This window comes from Stegastes partitus, unplaced genomic scaffold (assembly GCF_000690725.1).
Source record: "Stegastes partitus isolate 25-593 unplaced genomic scaffold, Stegastes_partitus-1.0.2 Scaffold365, whole genome shotgun sequence".
NCBI lineage: Eukaryota > Metazoa > Chordata > Actinopteri > Pomacentridae > Stegastes > Stegastes partitus.
The window spans coordinates 49,494-71,266 of record NW_007578096.1 but is presented as its reverse complement, the minus strand read 5'-3'; the positions used below and the strand labels follow the sequence as shown (position 1 = coordinate 71,266).

General features: G+C 42.3%; 1 protein-coding gene across 1 annotated transcript in view; it reads left to right on the top strand.

The window, feature by feature from the left end:
* LOC103359311 (glutamate receptor ionotropic, delta-1) overlaps positions 1-21,773 on the top strand; it is a 279,637-nt gene that overhangs the window by 209,045 nt on the left and 48,819 nt on the right. Inside the window, exon 5 of the mRNA XM_008284578.1 lies at positions 17,576-17,629. Within this exon, the coding sequence (XP_008282800.1) occupies positions 17,576-17,629 (54 nt within the window). The remainder of the gene's footprint in view (positions 1-17,575; positions 17,630-21,773) is intronic.

Below are 21,773 nucleotides of genomic sequence, written 5' to 3'. Positions count from 1 at the left end.
AGCCAACAGTCAGATCAAAGCCCAAAGGCCACCTGGTTGGTCCGTGTTAGGTGCATCCTGACATGTCTGATAAACATTTTTGGTGTTGTAGAATCATGTGAGCTGCTCATAAGTTTTTTACTGAACCTTTTTTGTAACTCATATTCTTGTTAAATTGGAATAGTCAAAACACGGTGCCTTTGTCTGTATACGTTAATAGCTTTATCACTCTGTATATTTGTCTCCCCGCAGCATAATATGAGATGCAATTATACCAAAACTGTACAATATTGTCGGAAAGTTCTGTCTCTGTGAAATTGTTGCTGTGGGCTCAGGATTATTGCCCAATTCCCAAGTGGCAGACTCAAAATACAGTACGAGTTATAAGGGTAATTGCAAAGCCAACCACTTGGAAAACAAGTACTGTATTGGTACCCAGCACACAGCCTATCACAGTCCAAAAAGCTCTGGAGAAAATGTTCAATTAAAGTACAGCGCCAGTGGAAAGAATATAAATATCAACTCCGGTTCAGGTGTCCTTTTAGCCCGTTGCTAACCTGCTTCACTTGCTTAGTTTCTCCCTTTGCCTGTTTCTTGCTTTTACACAACTATGTGTGAGTCAGTGTTCGACATGTGCACATGCATATTCATACGTCCCCTTTGATGTCTCATTTGCAGGTCTGTGTTAACACCCACAGTGAAGGATAGGACCGTATACTGTATCTCATTTGTGCATAACTGCTGCATGCGAAGAAACTCAGGTGGCATAATTCACTGAGGAACAGCAATCTGTAAGATCTAAATCGCTGTTTGGGGGGGTGTTCATATCATTAGCATAAACTATGTTATGTGCTTTTCAGTATCTTTTCTCACGTATTAGTCAGGTTCCTTGGAAATTATCAGAATACCTCGATATTGTAACTATATATCGCAGTTATTTGCTGATAAACGCTTTAAAATGAAGTAGTTGCATTAAAATGGCTTCAAAACAGGCAGATAAGATGAAAACGTAAAAATAAATGTCGTGTTTTACATACATAGAAGTAGTTTTCTTGTTTTGCCTGGTGAAAAACATTTAATATAAAGTCTACATCGAGCTGTTACAAGAAGAATACGCATGATAACATGTTAGTTCCATAGACTGTATAAAAGATGGACGTAGCTACCGTGACGTCACCCGTTGGTTTCTGCACTGAGAAAATGAAGCCAGGGTTTTGCTACTTCCTGGTTGACATCTTGGATTTTTGGAGCCAGTGACGCAAAAATCGTCGGAGGGGGGCGGAGCCATAGGAGCAGCGATTGGTCAGACAGATTGAGAGGCGGGCCCTCTCTGCCCGCCCACATTTACCACCTTCTGCTCGCTTCGTCTGCATCGTCGCTGCCGACTGTCAATCAAGTCAGCCACGCCCCTTGACCCGCAAAATGTTGATGATTTTTTAAAATTCAGTATTGATTTATTTTCAGATTGACCACCTGATCTCTGGATTTGACCATGAAAACTAATAATAAAAAAATCCTGAGCTTTGGGAATGCAGTATTTCATGATCTGCTTTTTGGAGCCAGCAGCTAGTGGACGTAGTGACATTGCAGGTTTTTGACACTTCCGGGTTGGCTTCATTTTTCGGGGTGGTTTGTTCGTTCCTTTTTTATACAGTCTATGGTTAGTTCCATCAGTTCCCACATTGGCAGTCAGTTATCAGTAAAAATCTAACATCATGCATCTGCAGTTGCCCCGCCTGTCATCACGAAGAAACTCACACATGAACCAGGAGCCTGTCCTGTGCAATCAGTTTACAGTAACATTGACATCTTATTGACACATTAGAACATCTCACAAAGGAATATAGATTGCCACTTATCCGTAATCATGGGCATTATGGATTCTGTTCGAATCATTCAATGGAGCTATTATTTCTGCAACAGGTCATCGGCACCTCGCTGCAGAAACCTGCTGTTCCGACAAGAGCGCTTCTTCCCACAAGCCTGTGGGAGTTTCACGGGGCCGTGAGTGCTTCTGCAATTGCATTAGCAGATTTACTTTGCGGCGGGAGCATTGTGTGAAATCCTTAACTGATTTTTCATGTAAAATCCCAAATCCAAAGAGCACTCTGTGGAGAATCACTGTAAATGCTAATGTGTAAATGAGCAAAGGGACATATTGTGAACTCCGATTGCACGCTCTGCCAAGAATGTTGTTTGATTCATTATGCCAACACTTATCTCGTATTTAATTTAAGCGTGGTTTCGAGCTGAAATATTTAGAACGATATCATGCCAGCGAGTCAAATTTGTGGTAGGAATGTGCTACATAAATCTAAGAATCCACTTCTTCTTTTTTTTTGCTTGTTTCCATCTTTTTGCCCTTCTACACTCGTCTTGCTCATTTTCCTCCCATGGGTGATCCCTACAGTTTTTCCTTAAGTGCTCTCACTTCTGTTTTTCAGCGTTTCACAACTGGCGATGAACATTTTTGCATGAAAGCACACACACACAAGCAAACATGGATGCAGGGACACACACTAGCGTAACATGACAAGTCTCTACGGTGTTACATTCAACCATGAGCTGTGATTTATCCCAAACAGGTAAAGAGTGGAATGTGCTCAGAGGTCTCCTAGAAAAAAAACAAAAAGAAATGTGCCGCCCCATATTTACGACGCCCCCCACAGAGCAGAAAATGTAATCATAGTTACAACAGAGAGGCTGCTGGAAAGTAGTTATCATCCAAACCTGCACCGGCTCGGTGGCATTTAGGTAAAGGTTTTCCTGCCCTTTCTTCTTTCCACAAGAGTTGCCACATACCTGCTCAAATGCATTGGATTATAACGATTCTGACAAGTATGGATTCTGCTTTGCATGCTTCTCTCACTCTCATGATCTTTTCTTTCCTCCTCCTGATTTTTTTTTTTATTTTTTCCTCTTTGCCCCTCGTCTTCTGGGCGGTGCAGCGGTTTGAGCTCATTAGTGGGATTGAACTAAGAAACAAATCAGTAGTTTTGTCTTGTGGAGGCTGCATCCCACACACAGGACCGGGTCATAGAAGTTCATCTAAGATCAGATGAAAAGTGCTTTGGTAAATAGCTGAGTCATATTTTTTTTTTTTTAATTCTAATAACCTCCTTGACTAAAATTTTTAAAAAGGTTTCTCCCTTTTTGTAGGATTTACACCGACTTTAACAGACAATATGAAGTGTTTCCTGTTCTCACACAAAGCAGACGCATAGATTTCAGATATGATAAGACGAGAGGATACCAGCAGCTTCCTCTGTTGTGTGCATTATGTGTAATTATTTCCAACCCTATTGATGTGGACATTTCAAAGCCTTCGGAGATGACTGTCACCGCATTTCATTAAAACATCTTCATAAGACGCACTTGAGACTTTTTTTTTTTTTTTTTTGTTATGACTGTGATCACTCAAGAGGTTTACATAATTGTTTTTTTTTTTTTTATTGCTCAACGAGTGTTTTTGCTTTATTATTAGTATAAATGTGTTGAAATACATGTAAAAAAAAAAAATGAATAAAGGATGCCTTGAGGGAACAGAGTGGAAGCATCATCTGAGAGTTAAACAGAATGCGACGCAAACACTGAAAGATGCCGCGGATACATATTAATCACAATTTATAATGTAATATCCTCCCCCAGTTTAGAGAGGGCCAGCCAAGCATGCGGCTGAGCCTGATGAGAGACGCCTCGGAGGTGGAAGGGGGCTCCGGTAGCGCTGAGAGGCTTCAGGGTGTGTGGCGGCGGCGGTGGTAGATGGATGAAGAGGAGAGGAGTGTGCTGTCCAGGATGCCCTGTAGAATCTCCCCCAGAACCTTCTCTCAAACAGGCCTTTTCAGCCCTCTATTCAAAAAGCAGTAATTGCATCATTTTTCAAGCCCCTTGCCTCTGTCTGACTGTGAAGCTGGCCCCATTAATCAAACTAATGGAGAAGTAAGTGATTTCAAAATATAGGCTTTGATCATGCACCCCCCTATCCTCTCCCACAGCTCCGCCTCCTCCTCAGCATTGGGAACCCCGCTCCTCCCACTATCTTTCTTTTCTCACAGCTTTTCCCGGTGCACTTTCGCTACATGCCGTAATGAAAAGGGGGGCCTCCGTGAGTGAAAAATGAAATTTCACATTATGCCCTTTAAGGCTTCTGTTAATGTATGTAAGAGCTTTGCTTTGGCACATTGTGGCAGTGCCGCAGCTCTCCGGCTTGATTAGAGTTGATTTCCAGTATAGCGGAGCACCAAACTGCGTATATGAGGTTGTAGAAAATGGTCACTCTAAAATCATTGTGGCCTATTAACGGGCAGTATGTCCCAAAGAGTCACAGTTCAGACACATTTATTGATCTTGATGAGACAGATTAAATTAAAGTGCTCCTCAGGTGTATTGAAAAGCTTGTGCCAGCTATAAAGCAGCATCACCATTACTGGAGGCTGCTACCGGAGCACGCTGGCAAATTAGATTCCTTCCTCGCAAAGGCGTAAACCTCTGCTCAGAGACGGGGAAAAAAAAATAAAACAACACTTTTTGTGTCTTTGATTCAACCGCAGTGGTCTTGGAGGAATATATATTTAAAAAAAAGAATGCACAGATGCTTTATTTAAAATGCGTTTGACTAATTTATTGTCTTCAGACTTGGCTCTAATTGCCCCAGAGTTTGGTTTACTGGGAATTAATGTCTACAAAGCCTCAATAAAAGTACTTGTAGTGTCACATCTACGCATTCTGCTCAGCCTACACAATGCTGATTAAACAAACAGAACCAAAACAAGCATATATCTTAAAATCTACAAGCACCAGCCCCACCACGTCCTCTCCTGTCTGGTGTCGGCGCTGTTTGGTATTATCATTATGTCCCAACTTCCACTTTTCAACCTCCCCCTCTCTCTTTTACACCTCTTCTTTCCTACGGTTTTCTGAGAAGTCATGTCTCACCCTGTCTTGGAATAATTAGGTTGAGATTCATGCTCGTCTTTGGCCCGGCTAACCTCCCACAGTCCACCGCTCGCGCTCTCTCCTCACTTCTTTCTTTTTGTTATTTGTCTGCCCACTTATCTTGCTTACTTTGCCTAATCAGGCAGAGTTTGGTGCATAGAAACCGTCTACTTACCTTGACCCCTAATAACGCACCAGCATGGAGAAAAAGAAAAAAAAAAAAAAGTTCTCGATTTCTCAGAAGAGGAGGGAAACAACATCAATACGGAGCCATCGGGGCGCGTTGCAGTGATTTATAGAAGAGCTCCTTTTAGTGATGTTTTTTTAGTAGAAAACAAAGCATTAACACTCTGCACCTAATGCGCCTGTTTGTCATTTGTTGTGGCCTCTGTTCCTGTATCGTCATCTTTTTCTTTTGACTGGGTTTTCTGGGTTTTTTCACTTCAAAACTGTTTACGGCACTCAGGATTAGAGGCAGTGAGAGCTCACACTGTTACGCCCAACAGAAAGACTGCCTTAAGCCAAAATGCTCCCTTTAATTTACGAGTACATGTGAGTGTTTCACCTTTATTTATCTACTTGAATAGTCCTCTTCAGGAAGTCTTTCTCCTGCTCACACACACATTTGCATTACAACAGAAAGCTGCCCACCTCCAGTCTGATGCCACTGAGCACTTGTATAAGCACCTAGTTGTGTCTTGTGAATGGCTGTTGAGGAAATCAGGGGTATTAAAATCCAGAACACACCGGCACCTCGCATTAGGAAGGCAACACCTGTTATTTTTCACACACAAGCAAGATGCATATCTGCAAAAGTGAACGCCACCTGTCTTATTTCCGAGCGCTGCTGTGCAAAAGCAAGCACTTTGCTCAAACACTCTCCCTAATTTGTTTCTCTCAGCACTTCTTCTTCTTCTTCTTCTTCTTCTTTGGTGGTATTCTCTGTCACAGAAGAAGAGGAAGGACTCATTGTTGAGGCTGAATAACCAACTTTATAAACATAAAACTGCCCGATTAGCCGTTAAATGCTATAAAACAACTTTTTCTTTCAGACATTTGCATTCCAGCTATGCCCCGATTTTAAAAGCATTCAATCACACACTCCTTACATATGCTCCATTTCGGTGGCGACTGCAATTAAGCGAACAGGCAACCCAGCATTTATAAAACATTTAGATTAAAGGCGTGAGAAACAATAGCGAGGTGCGGATGATGTGCCGTAAAAGCTTGTCTGACACCGTTTCTCTCATCACGTCCCGACTAAGCTGTCACATCCTAATTTACTTTTTTTCCCTCCGTGTTTTCTCGCCTCGCCGTCGTTTTCATTCTCTTTTCCTGACAGTTTTCTCTGCGAGCGCTGACTTTTGGGGGCACTTTCAGCAGCACAGTACGAGTTTTTTTACCCCCGAGCAGAATTGACGCCAGCGTGTGTGTGTCTACAGTCATCCAAATGTGTCGGGGTGTTTTCACCTGGTGGGCAGCATTTCCTTAGAGACAATGTGAGAAACAAGTCCACAGGACACGAAAGAAACCGGCAGAGCTTGAGAGATGTGGGCGTCATGCAAGGTCAACGTCACGCGGTGTCACGTAAGGACATTTATTTGTAGCCGTTATAGTGGTCTTCAGCGAGAGAGCTCTGTAGCTGCGCCGTAATGCTTCAGAAGAACAAGGATGTCTTAGCGTGCAATCAAAGCAATGCATTACTGGCTCCAGAAAATGGAGCAATTAGGTCTGAGCTTCCTTTTAAATGAGCTTTTATGTAGAACAAAACAGATGAAAGTGTCACTCGCTTCACACTCTGCACAAAACTGCTTCAAGAAGTTTAAGAGTTGAGAGATTTTCTTCTTCTTGTGCTGCCTATCCTGCCTTGAATGCAACACTGACTAAAGGGACAGCTTAATTATTCATATGTTTCCAAATAAAAATCGCTTACCTCTCTCTTAAGATGAGTTTTTCAGGTGTGAAGTTCGGCGCCAGGAGAAAGTTCTGTGATTCACTATTCAAAGCTAATGGCCTGAAGTGGCACGAAGTGCTTTTATGGAAAACAGTTATTGTATTTCACTCACCTCAAATCACTCAACTAATGTTAGGTAATGGTTGCATACATTATTCAGCTGCATTTAAATAGCATTAGTTTGCTTATCCCTTGTCTCCATGAATTACAGATTTTAATTCTTGTAGGATTTTACTTGTCAACTTTATTTTTTAGCGGGTCTCCCACTGGAGCCTCGTTTCAGGTCATCTGCTCAGTTCTCCTCCTGGATCAATGGTTTCTAATTTTTCTGCCTTTATAGTTGAAACCAAAGAGCATCAATGAGCTGCTTCTCTCCTCAAGAAGGTTTCTGAAAAATTGAACAAAAAGATTTTAGAGATGTTGATATGGGGATATATCAGTTATGGTTGCATGTTTTCAGACATACTATTCTCATGTGGTGCATAGTTACTGTGTTTATTTCCTGGAACATAAATATTCAGTTTAATATCATCGACCTGTTTGGAGCTGCGTAGAACAGGTTCCTGCTGTATTTCTACAGTACATTGACTGTATATCTGCGTGTCCTTGCGTTGTAACTGTAGTCACAGATGAACAAAATAACTTCTGGTGAGGTAATCAGTTTCCTCTCTGTTAATTATCCGTGGTTATTACATCCGTCAGCTGCGCAATAAAAATTCAATTGCAAATATCATCAAAGATCCACAACATAAATTTCCCCCAGGTGCAAGAGGTTTAGTTTATGTTCAGCGCATCCCCCAAGGGCACCCTGCAGAAAAGCAAAGTGATTCATCCTGCGTTACGACACATTATTTGGTACGTGGACTTTGGCGTCTTGTTAAAATGCTAAACAAGTCTGAATTTTGGTGCTTGTGATGCTTTCTGTGCTACATAATGATTTTTGTGTGCGGGCTATCAAACTGTGCAGCTACGTGACGACCGAACTGAGAATGTTGGATTTTGAATATTTTGGTGATGCTGCAACCAGGATGTGAAATTCAATAAAGTTCAACTGTGGACCGAACAATCAATGAACTCAGCTGCAAAAATAGTTTGACCCTGTAAGACAGACACCTGAATTCAGTATTTTTCTCATGAGTAATGAGGCAGATTTTGTTTTTTTTAGGTAATAGAAATTATAAATTCCACTGGCTGGATTATTAAAATATTTGTGGAAAAAAAGAAAAAGTATGAATAGCATAAATAATTTACAGAGTTGGTTGCAGAGAGGGTGGCGCAGTTGGTAGCACTGTTGCCTCGCAGCAAGAAGGTCGCCGGTTCGCGTCCCGGTGGGGGCACCGGAATCTTTCTGTGTGGAGTTTGCATGTTCTCCCCGTGCAGCGTGGGTTCTCTCTGGGTTCTCCGGCTTCCTCCCACACGGTCCAAAAACATGTTGAGGTTAATTGGTGATTCTAAATTGTCCGTAGGTGTGAATGTGAGTGTGCTTGGTTGTCTGTCTCTAAGTGTAGTCCTGTGATAGACTGGTGACCTGTCCAGGGTGTCCCCTGCCTTCACCCTGAGTCAGCTGGGATAGACTCCAGCCCCCCATGACCCTAGTGAGGATTAAGCGGTGTGTAGATAATGGATGGATGGATGGTTGCAGAGAAGCATCAAAGGAATGTAAGAAGGGGCGCCACTATAGGTCACCTGGTTGAGCTGGCGTCCCATGGAGTCCAACGCAGCGGTCGTTGGTTCGAATCCTGGTCGTGGGTTCGAATCCCGCTCATGACCCTTTGCTGCAGGCCCTTCACACATTCCTCTCCCCCCACTTTCCTGTCTCTCTCTCTCTGTCCTATCCAATAAAGCCGAAAAAGGCCAACAAAAAATCTTTTAAACTAAGGAATATAAGAGGATCCGGTTCAAGCTCGTTTTGCATCCACTCAGTGCAGCAGCGTCTCAGAGTACTCGTGTTTTGATGCGTTAAAGTCACGCTAACGTGATGTCCGCTGCACTGTTTGGAGGAAAAACTCCAAAACTCTTCCTCTGACGGGTTGTGAATGCCTTCACTCAGGAGGCTCTTCAGCCTGCAATGGTATTCAGAAAATGTCACACCTTGTTTTAATCCTGTTAGCGCCTCTCAGAAATCCCCCCTCACAACATTATAGCTCACAATAAGTGCAGCAGCCCACAGAAGGAATATGTCACAGGGGGAAGTTGGAGTTAAAGAGGCACTCCTCACTTTGGGATTCTAACAATGCAGAAATGATGGTGTGTTACCGAGATCCAGCTGTTTCTATATGTGATATCAATGCCCTTCAGTAGTAAGAGTATCGCACAGTACCACCAAAACGTGTTTGCAGACACGCTTCAATCACAGCAAAACAAGGTAGTTAAAATGCACCTTGTGTACGTTTCACTCTTCATTGCAGCCCTGGGTGCAGCGCTACAATGACCAGGTGCTAACCGGTGAGTCTCCTCGTGAGGGGATTAGCCATTCCGCTCGTGTCTATAACATAAACACATGGGAAGCTAACTACATGCAGAAAGACGCCAGAAGCCTTCGTGCCACGACAGATGGGAGTCATGATTTGTTTTTAATGTGACACACGTGCGCCATCTTCTTGGGAGGGCCACCTGGTCCTGAATACTGACAGCGCCAGGTCAGGAGAGATTTGTTCAGGTGTTGTGTTATCGCCGAGGACTGCCGGATAAGTACGCCGGGGCTCACTTTTCTGTTTAATTTTCATCCGTGTCCTCTAAGCTTCAAGCATCAGATAGTAAGATGGTAGCGATGAAGCCAGACTTTCAGCTAATCACATGTACTGTGTGGTTTTAAACGGGCCCGCACCTGTATACGAAGGGCAGTTGGCACTTTTTTGTTCAACGCTGTGTCGATGGAGCAGATTAAGTGGTCTGAAGGTGTGTTTCCACAGCAACGGTGGCAAGGCTGGCTTCAGAGAGACTATTGTGAATCTTTTATGACAGACCTCATTACTCCTTCCCGGCTTCTTTGTGAGATCTTAACACAGAAAGAACACGGAAGGTGTGACAGCGACCAAAACCTTTTCATTGTCGACCCTCTTCAAATTATGACCAAATACTAAGACTCTGTGAAAGGTGCCCACTTGTAATCAACAGAAGCCTTTGGTTGCTATGCACCCAGGCCTGACCTTAAAACCGTGGTGCATCGCCTGGAATAAGGACAAATCTGTTGTCATTGAACTCGCGCATTGAGCAAGACGGAAAGAGAGAGAGAGAGCAGACGAGTGTGAAAGGAAGGAATAAAGGTAAACAAATCCCCGCATGAATTCTGACAACTCTTCAGATGCAGCGATATGTGCTTCAACGTATTATCGCTAATGCAAGAAAGGAAACGCTGGGATCAGTGTGCGGTTTGATCAGCGGCTCACATTTGTAGATGGTCGGACTCATTGTGGACGTAATCAAGAAGCAAAGACGTGTTTAATACCGGGTGTAAATGCAAAAGACCCACAGATCGGATGTCGTTTTTTTTCTCCGGTCTGCTCCTCTGCATGCCGGCTCTGAATCAAAACACACGTGGGAGGACCAATTGTCAGCTTTTCCACACAGAATACAGTCAATCGGAGTTCACGAGCGGTTGGAATCATGAACACCTCTGCACAAATTTGTCCAAAACTGATGTTAAATCTCGTCTATTCTTCACACGACGCTGATCCTCGGTGAAGTTATTGTGAGCATGACAGGAGCATTTCCAGATTTAAATTTCTAGATTCTCCAGCAATCCGATCTCTTGTTTCAGACCGTCTTAGCTGATAACTACCATTTACTCTGCTGCAGCCATGAGGGGGAGGCAAGAGACTCCGTTGCAGCGTTGCATAAACCGGGCTTTTGTTGCCTTTTCTGGGGCAACACACAACATTTGGATAACAAATCTAAGACTATGTGGACAGTCTGACCACTTCTGCCGGCAAACACTTGACTGTGACTGCAACTACGTGCTACTTATAATTTACAGATTTGTTATTTACTGAGTTGAATTCTTAGGGTGCCAGATGATAAAATAGCAAATATTGTCCCCACAAAACAACCGATGATGGAATCAGGCAGCCACTGATGGCCGATCCCCCAACCCGATCACATAATTGCTGATCCTTAAGTAATACAGATTTTGTAAAGACTTGCAAGACTGCAAGAACAATGTGTGACTAAAATAAACCAACTGATTCTTTGATGGTTGCTTCAACTGCAGAATTGGAAATTCCTCGAAAAATGGGGGACACGGGGATGCAGGACGACTTTTTAGTGAGTTGACTTTCACTCTTCATGCAGAAAACGGACAGAGAATCATTTTTCCTCAGTTCCCAGGTCACTGTCCACGCTGGTATTTCAGTATCGTTCAGACTTCAGAGGATTTAGAAAGAGAATTAGCATCACTGCTAATGTTTTCCTCCTGATGACTGCAGCTCCTGATAATTACCGAGTAGCGACTTGCAAACTGCTAAATTTTATAAGACACATGTGCACTTTGAGCACCGACAACTTCAGGTAATGTTGATCACGACAGGCTCAGATTTATTTTGTGTTCTGAAAAAGGTTTGCAATTGGAGAGACTGTAGAAGTAAATGAATAAATCTTGAATATCTGTTGATTTTCAGGCAAGCAAAATCTGTCAAACTTGAGATAATTACTCCGTCTAAACATATAGGTTACGCATTAGCTTGGCTTTAATTAAAAGTTCTATACGCTGACATATGAGCAAATTAAAGACGGGTGATCATCTCACATATGAGCCCACTTGTCTTTCAACATTTTAAGGCTCCTGATTCTAAATTTCAATCACAAACAATAATGTTAATTAGCCTTCAAGTGCGGTTTGAGTTAACTACCAGTACTTTTATTTACTTATTGATTAATCAAGCGACAGCTGCAGGTTGCCATAGATGGCACTTTTGACGGAATTAGCTCTTGAGTAGTTCCTAATTACTGTAAACGCAATTAATTTAATCATCACAAATGTTTTCATTATTTTCGCTTTAATAGGAGAAGCAGTAAACCATTACAGGTTTGCGGCTCATAATTCTGTGTAATAGCTGCTGAGATGAACGACGTTTAGATGCAGAAATGTGTTTCTGGATGTTGTCGCCGTGTTGTGCTTCGTGACAGATTAGGAGAGGAGAATAGTTCTGCTTACAAGGAAATTAAAGAAAAGTGAAGATGCTTAAAACAGCTTCTTAGCTTCTGCAAAACCTTTAGCCTTTTAATCAGCACCAGTTCTCCAAAGTATGTGAACGCATACTTTGTCAAGGTCCTTGGCAGGTATATTGTTCCAAGCATCTCGCCACAGTTGCTCACAGTGTTTTCTTTTTCTCATCATGTAATCAAAAGCTAACTCCGTCATGTTGAGATCAGAGGTCTGTGGGGGCCCAACCATCTGTTGCAGGAGTCCTTGTTCTTTGTGTGATCGCTGAAGTTAGTTCTTGGTTACTGCGGTTGTATTTTATATGTCCTGTGGTGTGCATTTGGGGTCGATCAGGCGGCTCTGTGATGGTACTGCATGATGGTAAAGACTCTCAGTTAAAGAAAATTAAAAATTAAAAAGCAAATTACTGTCTGTTGTACAATGAAGGCTGCAAGGTGGCACGGCGGTTAGCATCGTTGCCTCGCCGGTTCACGTCCCAGTGAGGACACCCGGGATCTTTCTGCATGGAGTCTCCATGTTCTTCCCATGCAGCGTGGGTTCTCTCCGGGTTCTTCCTCCCACACAGTCCAAAAACATGTTGAGGTTAATTGGTGATTCTAAATTGTCCATAGGTGTGAATGTGAGTGTGCTTGGTTGTCTGTCTCTAAGTGTAGCCCTGTGATAGACTGGTGACCTGTCCAGGGTGTCCCCTGCCTTCACCCTAAGTCAGCTGGGATAGACTCCAGCCCCCCATGACCCTAGTGAGGATTAAGTGGTGTATAGATGATGGATGGATGTTGTACATGCTTACTATTTAAAATGTGTATTTATCTATGAATTTGAGGGTTTTTTCCCCCCGAAACGTCTTCAAAAACCAAAAAATGACTTATAAATGCAGATGTTACAGTAGGTACCCTAATGCCATCTAATGCAACAGTTATGCAATAAGGAGGTTCCAAATCACATAAACATCTATCAGTATACAGACAAACAGCACACCTTCAAACTTCTACAAAATAAAAAATTATATTACAGGCTTCAAGTATAGATTACTACAGTCACCTTTTGAGTTTTGAGTGCGTTTAGTTCCAGCAAGTTCTACCTGATAATCAAGCAGCTGTGTGTACGATCCAGACGAGCTTCACTTTACAAATGCAATTTTGTACTGTTGCAAATAATTGCATTGAATGTGTTTACACTCAGCACTCTCATCTCTCCACATTCAGGAGATTCATCCTGAATCGTCTGAGCCTTTGCGCAAACCTCCCCCCACCTATTTTCACATCCTTCTAACCGCAATTCCTCTCAATCCCTTTTCGGCTGTCACGGTTTTAAATCGGAGTTGGCATCCTCTGCCTGCCTTTGTGGCATTGCTACTGTATAAGAACATGCCTGGGGTACTTTGCCTCTCTGATTAGAGATCTTACTGTCGCCTGGCTTTGGCTGTATCAACAGTATAGAATATTCCTCAGATGTCACTCCAGGCTCTTGTCTATGCCTCCTTCTCCAAAAACCGCATTGCTCTCCAGAGTTTCACTCTTACATCATCTCCTGAAGTGAATAGGAAAAAAAAAAAAAGAAAAGAAAAGAAAGAAAGAAACACACAAAGCTGAAATTACTCTGCCTGGATGTCGATAACATTAAATGTCTCAAAGGGGTTTTTTTAAGCTTTGGTGTGATAAATTTTAAGCAAAGGGGAAAACCCTTGCTTAGTTCAACTGACATGAGAGTATGTGCGATTAGAAAAAGGGGCTGATTTGGCAAAATAATGTCGGAATTGTACTTAGACACAAGAGGCTTTTGTATTTAGGAGCTACCCGGTTTGAATCTTAATGAGCAACACCCTTAGGTACTGTAAGCACAGTATTTCTCAGACCTCAGCATACAGCTTCTTGTAAATTTAAATCATATTTCACATTTTGGAAGGACTGTCGGGAGTGTGGTGCTCCCATAAATGCAAAAACAACATTAATTTGGTATTCAGTGCATGCACTATGTGTACATGTAAAGCAGTAGTTGTTTTGCTTTCCTACAGGATGTTGGAGAAAATGGCAACAATACCCGAATGAATCGATTTTCAGTCCATGTTGGCACCATTGCGTGTTTGTCAGCGGCTAAACATCAGCTTGTAAACATCATTTAGCTTAACAAGGCTTTATTTGCTAGAACGTCTTAAGTTGTCAGCGTTCACTTCTGCCGTGAACTGACGATGAACCTCCCGGCGTTGGGTTGAGCTGTGCCCAGAGCTTCAGCAAAGTATTGCATCCCAGCTGGTACATATTAACTCACCCACAGCACAGCACTTGACTTTGTTTTATAGCATTATGACATCTGACAGATTTTGTCTGGAACAATGAATGCAGTTCAAGGAGCTGTCGTCTTTCCTGAATGTCAAGGTTATTCTTCAAGGCAGACAATAGTTATCATTGTCAGATTGCATTTAGGGCCGCGGAGACATTATCATAATTTCAGTGAATGGATGTTTTGCACATGAAAGGAGCTCGCTGATAGTTTCCCGTCATACAGACTACAAGAATGCCATCTAATGAGCTTGTGTCTTTAACCTATAGATTTACAGCAAATTGTGTTTCATGACGAGCATCACGAGTCATGTTTTATTGATAAAACAATGTGCCAAGCTGTCCTTTTGTGTTACTCACAAAAGGTTTAAGTGCTAATGTAATTATCCATGTGAGGAGAAAATCAGCCTTACATCATCTGGGAAAGGGATGTTGTTTTTTTTTTTACACAGCTGATTAAAAGATGAAAACCTACCGAGGCAAACAGGAAAGCTCGCGCAGTGTGCTGAGATGTTCCTCTGTAGATATATCTATTGAGACAATGTTCATTTTACAAAAATAACACTGTTCCGAGTTTATTTCCAAAAAACTCATGAATCCATCCACCCACAAACACACACAGGAAACCAAAGTTTCATCTCTTGGCTTTTGCTTGGTTTTTGTTCCAGCGTTTGTTTACCGCCGTCCCCACAGCTCAACCTCCAACATTCTTCTTTTTTCGACTTTCTTCTACATCTTACTTTGTTCCACACCTGCAAACAAAGACACACAACCAACACGATCATTTATCTGCCGATAGAAATGAGGCAAATAATGATTACTCTGTTCATTTAGATTCGCGGTACCTTTGACCGACGCCCCTTTTGCCGCAAAATCTTGAGAAATTGCCTCCTCCAAGCTGTTGCGTTCTTCTTCTTTTCGTTTGAAAACCTCCTCCGGTCCCTGAGGTGTTTGGCTTTGCAGCTAAATCTGTGATGTTAATGTCAATAGATGCTCATCGGATTGCAGTTGGTCGAATATTAGAAGTTATGAGCCTCCAGATAAACAGTTGGTGCCGTTAAACCCTAGCAGAAGTAGGGGATACGAACAATGGAAAAATGATGTAAAATTAGCCGCAAGCTGTTGTTACACAAGTGAATGGAAACAGTTTTAATTGTTATGCAAAATGATCGAGGCCGGCTCAAATATTTGCAGTCATGTGATCGTGTGATCATTGTGACAAACCCACACACGGGCCCTCCAGAGCTGAACCTGAAGATTTGTGACAAAGTAGTGAAATATTTCCTTTCTTCTCTTTTACTATTGATGCAGCTTGCAGGTTGATAAATGCCGATATTATACAACTCTATTATATCAACATTTGAATGTATTTAATTAATGGTCTGATCTGGATGGGAGTAAACCATGACTTACACTGAGGCCCATTTAGTGTGAAAAATGGATAATGTGAATCCTATGGACCGTGTCGTACATTCTGACACCACTTGTGTGTTTTTTCATTATAGACAAATGTGCCATGTGGAGTAATTAAAATGTCCACGATACAGGACTGAAATGAACAATTCTATCTGTACAACCATAAATGTTCTCTGAAATCCTGTCAAAAATGAGCCCATACCTCGGAACCAATGACATTTCTTTGATCAGGACTGAAGAGTCATTTCTGTGACACATGTTCTCGCTCCTTTTCTACATTCATCTTAAGTGGGTCAGTTCATCCAGCATATGTCTGATGTTTTATAGCATCCATTGATAATGTCGGCGAATCCATTTGGATTTCAAGGTAATTTTTGAAGGCAATATGGCCTCACGCTTTAATTTGAGCCGTGGCCATGAGCCACGGTATTTCAACCATGGAGGTAAATATTTCTCCTCTGCTGGTATGGTCCTCTCGTAGTCTGATGAGATCAATCTGGCAAAGAGAGGAGCATTAAAATAAAATCAGGACTCGTCCAAGGTTATAAGATCGATTGGCAGCTTTTTTGGTGCTCCACTCTGCACCAACTATTATTGATGAGCATGGTGTTGTTGAGTAAAACTGCAGCGGGGTTCTGTCGGTTATATGTTCAGGCATCAGTCTTCATTGCTCTGTGTGAAAGGAATTCATTTAGACACTAATGATAGCAATTTGGAGAAGAGGGCATGCATTGAGACGTTAAGCATGACAGATGCAAAACGTGTGCATTCTTTTGACAGGTGGAGGAACTCTATAATGACACGGACGGTTCTGGTAACTCCGAGGGGGGTTATTCTGCCCCCTGTATCGAGAGGTTTTAGGTCATTCAGTGCACTTACATGCACTTGAGTAACCAGATTAGGGTCCGCTTTCTGTTATAACTACCTTAAAAAGCAGGTTTCTTGGCTGTGGATGTGTGTAAGTGGGTTTAGGCTTCAGACAGGTAATGCACTGCTGTGACAGCACATCAGCGGGATGAAAGGAAAGATTAATGCATGTAGAGGTGTGCCTTGTATTCAGATGATTCCATTCAACGTGTGAATGAAGCTGAAATGCTCACAAAGCAGCCAGTGTGTGTTTAAATAAGGTTTCGACATCTGACTGTGAAATTTAGGCACGGCTGCACTGTGCCAAAAAGCTGTGTGCTTTCACTCCACAATCTGCCCTCTCACTAAATTAGCATGCTTTCAAAATGCACAACAAAAAAAAAGGAGGCCCTGTGTAATTTAGAAGTGGTACCAAAATCTGATAGCTGTTAGAGTGAAAACTGTCCCGTATACTGTTGACCTGTTTGCCCGAGCTTTAACACCTCACTGATCAGTATTCGGTCAACCCCATTAATCATGTGTCATGTTTTATTTTTTTTCTTTATAGCGACACAAAATCTCAGGTCACAGATTTATATGCAACAATAGCACCTATTTCTGTGCATTCCTGTTCTTAAAATGCATTTTAGAAGGTAAGGTGGAATTAGTAGTCTGCATATTAGGTGCATCTTTACTCCAGGCTTCATTCTCACATCCACAATATGAGCATTGCATTATTTATAATACCCGGTTTGTCCAATATGCTTCAGACAGTGGGATTTTGGTTCCTTCCATGATGATATTTTCCTCCAGCTGACACATCCGACCAGCACCCCGCGTGTGTTCTAGGATGTCTTGATTTACAAATTAAGCTCCAGCGATACCTGAGGAGTGACTGACACGGACGATCACAAGATCTCGGGGATTGTACATGCTCGCTTCCTAAATTGTGCCTTCTCCCTCTGTCCTCTCTTCTCTCTTTTCTCATTTCTTTTATCTCTGCAGGCCGTGGAAACCAACCTGGCATCCAAGGACAGTCACTGGGTCTATGCCAATGAGGTGAGACTCGCACAAACACATGGAAACCTATCACTGCGCTTTCATATTCGGTTAGATTACCGGTGCATCATTTGTTTTTATTCCATCTAAGCTGCCTGTGGGGGTTTATTCTAGATTGTATAACTGCCCTCCCTTTAATTGTTATTTGTGTGTCTTTCCCCTCTCTGCACCAGTGCTCTGTGTGTGTGTGTGACAGTGGCCTTAATGGTCATCTAAAGTGGCTGTAACAGCACAAAACTCTGGTTGCTTCCTGAATACAGAATCGTGGACTCACACGGCGGGGCACAGGTCTGGTCCGATGCTAAAACTAGTGAATGAGAGCGATTAGATAAAAGTTGCTCACAGATTACCTGGAATAATTGCATTGCTGTGGTTATTAGTAGCGCTCTGCCTCACAACCACACACACACAGCGTCCATGTTTTTTATATTTGCTCATATTTATTATGTTAGGATAAACCCCCTGCAATGTATCATCTCATTTTCAAGGGGATCGCGATGAATTTTAATGAAACATCACTGCCCGACTTGTAGGAACATCTCATTGGAAACCAAAACATGACACATATTGATTCATAATCCATTGAGCATGATAAATGTGTCTATACTGCCCTGACGGGCATGTTATTTAGGCAATACTGAGATGCTGCAGTCAGGGAGGGGAAAAAACAGAAAATTTACTCTCAGTACAAACATTGAAAACACACATCAGCTGCAGTAACACATCCAGACTAACCAACTAGAATAAAGCAGTTGTCATTTACGCTTTAGTTAAAAAATTCACCGAGCAGAATTTCTGTATATTTCAGTAGCTTATACAAGTATATTGATTTACCAAAGTTAATGAGGCTCAGTGTGTTGGAAGCCTTCTGCTCTCTGGCAGCCTAAATTACCTAATTTTAGACTATAATGAGCTTTTATAAAATATGACCTTGTCACATTTTCTCCATGCATTTCAGCGTACACGCAAGTGGAAAAGTATTGACTTACAATAGCTAATGAGACCTTGAGTTCCTTGAAATCTTTTCTGTGTCTGGCAGCTTAAGTCATATTATTGTGTTGATAGGCTTTTGTAGTCTCAAACAAGACGATAAAATGGAGCCTGTAATTCGAAGCGGTATTCACATACAAACTCTCGCTCAATTACTACAGACCTCCACAAAGACATTAGCTTTAATTGCATCAGACTCTGGGAAAGTATGAACTAATGGCATCTTAATTTCTATGGCACTGGCTTAATGGTTGACGTGATGTGGCTCACTGCAGAGTTATCTCTCCCTGGTACACACTTAAAGGGAAGAATGTGCCATGCTTGGATCTATGAACTATAAAATATATTTTCATCCACTTTACTCGGTGTCTGTTTTTCTATATCCTCCTTCTCGGTATAAAATTTTCATTTTCCAAGACAGTGAAGCCTTTTTTTTGCTTTATCCCTGCAGCACTCTATAATTTCTGTTTATCCTTTTTTTTTTTTTTTTTTCTGTTCCCCTGCCTTTCATTTCATCAGCCAAGATAAACTGCCCATGAAGCTCACAATCACCTTGAAATGAGAGGAACACAGACATGTTGAAAAGACTAACAAAAGAATTCAATTACTACTCACGACAACCTATTTTTCTGATGATGTTGGCCTCCGGATTTCTTCTTATATACCCCGAAAAAAAATAAAATAACATGGAAGCTCTACTAACAAAGTCTATCTTTTTTCTAATCTGACACCCTTACCAACAAGAATCACCTTGGAAATTGAATTCAGACATGTATCTAACTGTAAATGATTTATCCACAATGCCTGCTTATCTATAAAGAGGAAGGGGATTTAAAGGAAGGTGCAAAGCTAATTTGTTTCCATTAGCTTGTGATTAGATTTCTGAGAAGCTCCTAACATGGCTTATGGCAGAAAGACCGTGCACACGCTTTTGTTTTTTTTTTCTAATCCATTAAAACACACGTGAGGAGAGGCACCACATCTGCAAGGAACCACTCAGAGAAGCTGAATTCTGTAATCCCGCCTCGCAACATGGCTATATTATACTCAGAAACTGTTTCCTGCACTCAAAATGTGGGAATCCTGTAAGCCCGACCAGATGCAGCCTGGCTGTGTCACAAAACCCTGCAGGGAAATAACAGCTCCCTGTTACCTCTTTGCCCTGAATGCACCATCAGTCCCCGCAGACAGCTGCTACTATTCAGCTGGTCATGACAGAGTTGTGACATACATTTTAACCAGGTGACTGCGAGGCTCACAGTCGCTTGCCCACCTTCATCAGCTCCCTGCAGTCGTGCCAGACTTTAGAGCTCGCGCAGTCAAAGCAAGGTTTCACATTTCATTCAGCTCCCATGACCAGTTATGTTAATCTGCCAGCAGCAGCAGCAGCAGCAACGTGAGGATGTCGTTGTAAAGCGGGACGAGCAGAAGTGATGATGTGCGGTCACACGTCCAAAAACGATAAGCTATGCCCTGCTAGGTCTTTATACTTAGGCGTGACTTAAGCGTTACACTTAGAGTATGCAACAGATGCTGTTGTGTAAAACTCCTCAGATTCACTATATTACAATTACAAACCCCACAGGAAGAACTCAATTCACTATAAAGTCTTTCCTCACCAAGATAACAACCTCATGCTCCTACGCATGGAGGATACCGGCGTTGCACAAACTTCTGAATAGATGTTCTGCCATTTTTCAGAAACCATTTCTTTTTTAGGTGCGCCTTGCTGGAGGCGCTGCGCCGCTCTACCTCTCTCCTTAAAACACCTCAGAGATTTTGTGTTGATTCAAGTCAGGCGACCTACTTGGCCGGGTCAGAGCATTAACCTTTTTTTCTTCCTGAGAAACTCTTGTGTGATTTTGGCAGTGGGCTTTAGATCGTTATCATGCTGGATTATCCCTCTTCTGTCAAGTTTCTGGAGAGTGGGAGTCATTTTGTCAGCCAGTATTTCAGTATATCCACCACAGCCATCTATAAATGTCATCTGCCCAGCACCTTTTGTACCGTTGCCCCTCCGTATTATTGCACCGGGACCTCCGTGCATCACTGTCAGGACGGTGGCTCCACTGTGGTCGTCCTGGGCAGGTTCACACCAAGAATGTCTGACCTCATCTGAGCCGAGCAGGTTTATCTGACCAAAGACTGTGCTCCCAATATTAATCAGGCTTTTTTTTCTTTAAGAAAGTACAATCTTGCAGTTTAGTGCTGAAGAGCAAGCAGGGGTCTTTTTCTTGGACACCATCCATCGGGGTTAATGTTATGCGCTGACCTGTCACACAGAACCTCTGATTTCCACTGATAATCCCCGTGCCAAGTCTGAAGCACTCGCCTGACTGTTCTTCAGAGATAAAGTGTGCAAGTAGTGCACTGTCCATGGTGTCATTGAAAGATGACAGGTGCTGCAGCTCTGATTTGTGGCACAATAGCTCGCTCTGTACCTCCTGATTATAGCTGACAGAGTTGCAGTCGGTCGCAGATCTGTCTGTATGCTTTTTCATCTTTGTGATGACTGGCAATCAGATTTTTCAATTCGTCTGGCAATTCTTTTTTTAATCTAAAGGCATGATGCAGACATGCAGATAGACGCAGCTCATATTTCCAAAACTGAAATAACTGGTGTTTCTCTGTTCACAGCTCATTTTAGAACCATTTTCATGCAATAAGGCTAATTGGAGATCACAGATATACTCGGTTTTGCTTTAGTGATTGCAGTTTTTTTTTTACATGGGTATCAGTAATCACAGGTTTACTTACTTTTGGGCAACTGAGTTTCTTCCTAGGACGGTGTACTGCACAGTGGAAAATATGTGCATACACACAAACGAGCTGCATATACATGAATGTGTTGCATAAACAGAAACGCCCTGCAACAGGAAAACACTGCATATATATATATAGACGCGCTGCATAAATGAAGACAAATGCAAAAAGAAAACACTGCATATCCAGTCACATGACGGAAGTGCCCCAGGCCTCTAGGGGCAGTAGTGAGCTTTTCACCTGAGAGGCAGACAACGGTGAGCGAAACAAGCATAGACTGTATAAAAGATGGACGTAGCTACCGTGATGTCACCCGTTGGTTTCTGCACTGAGAAAATGAAGCCAGGGTTTTGCTACTTCCTGGTTGACATCTTGGATTTTTGGAGCCAGT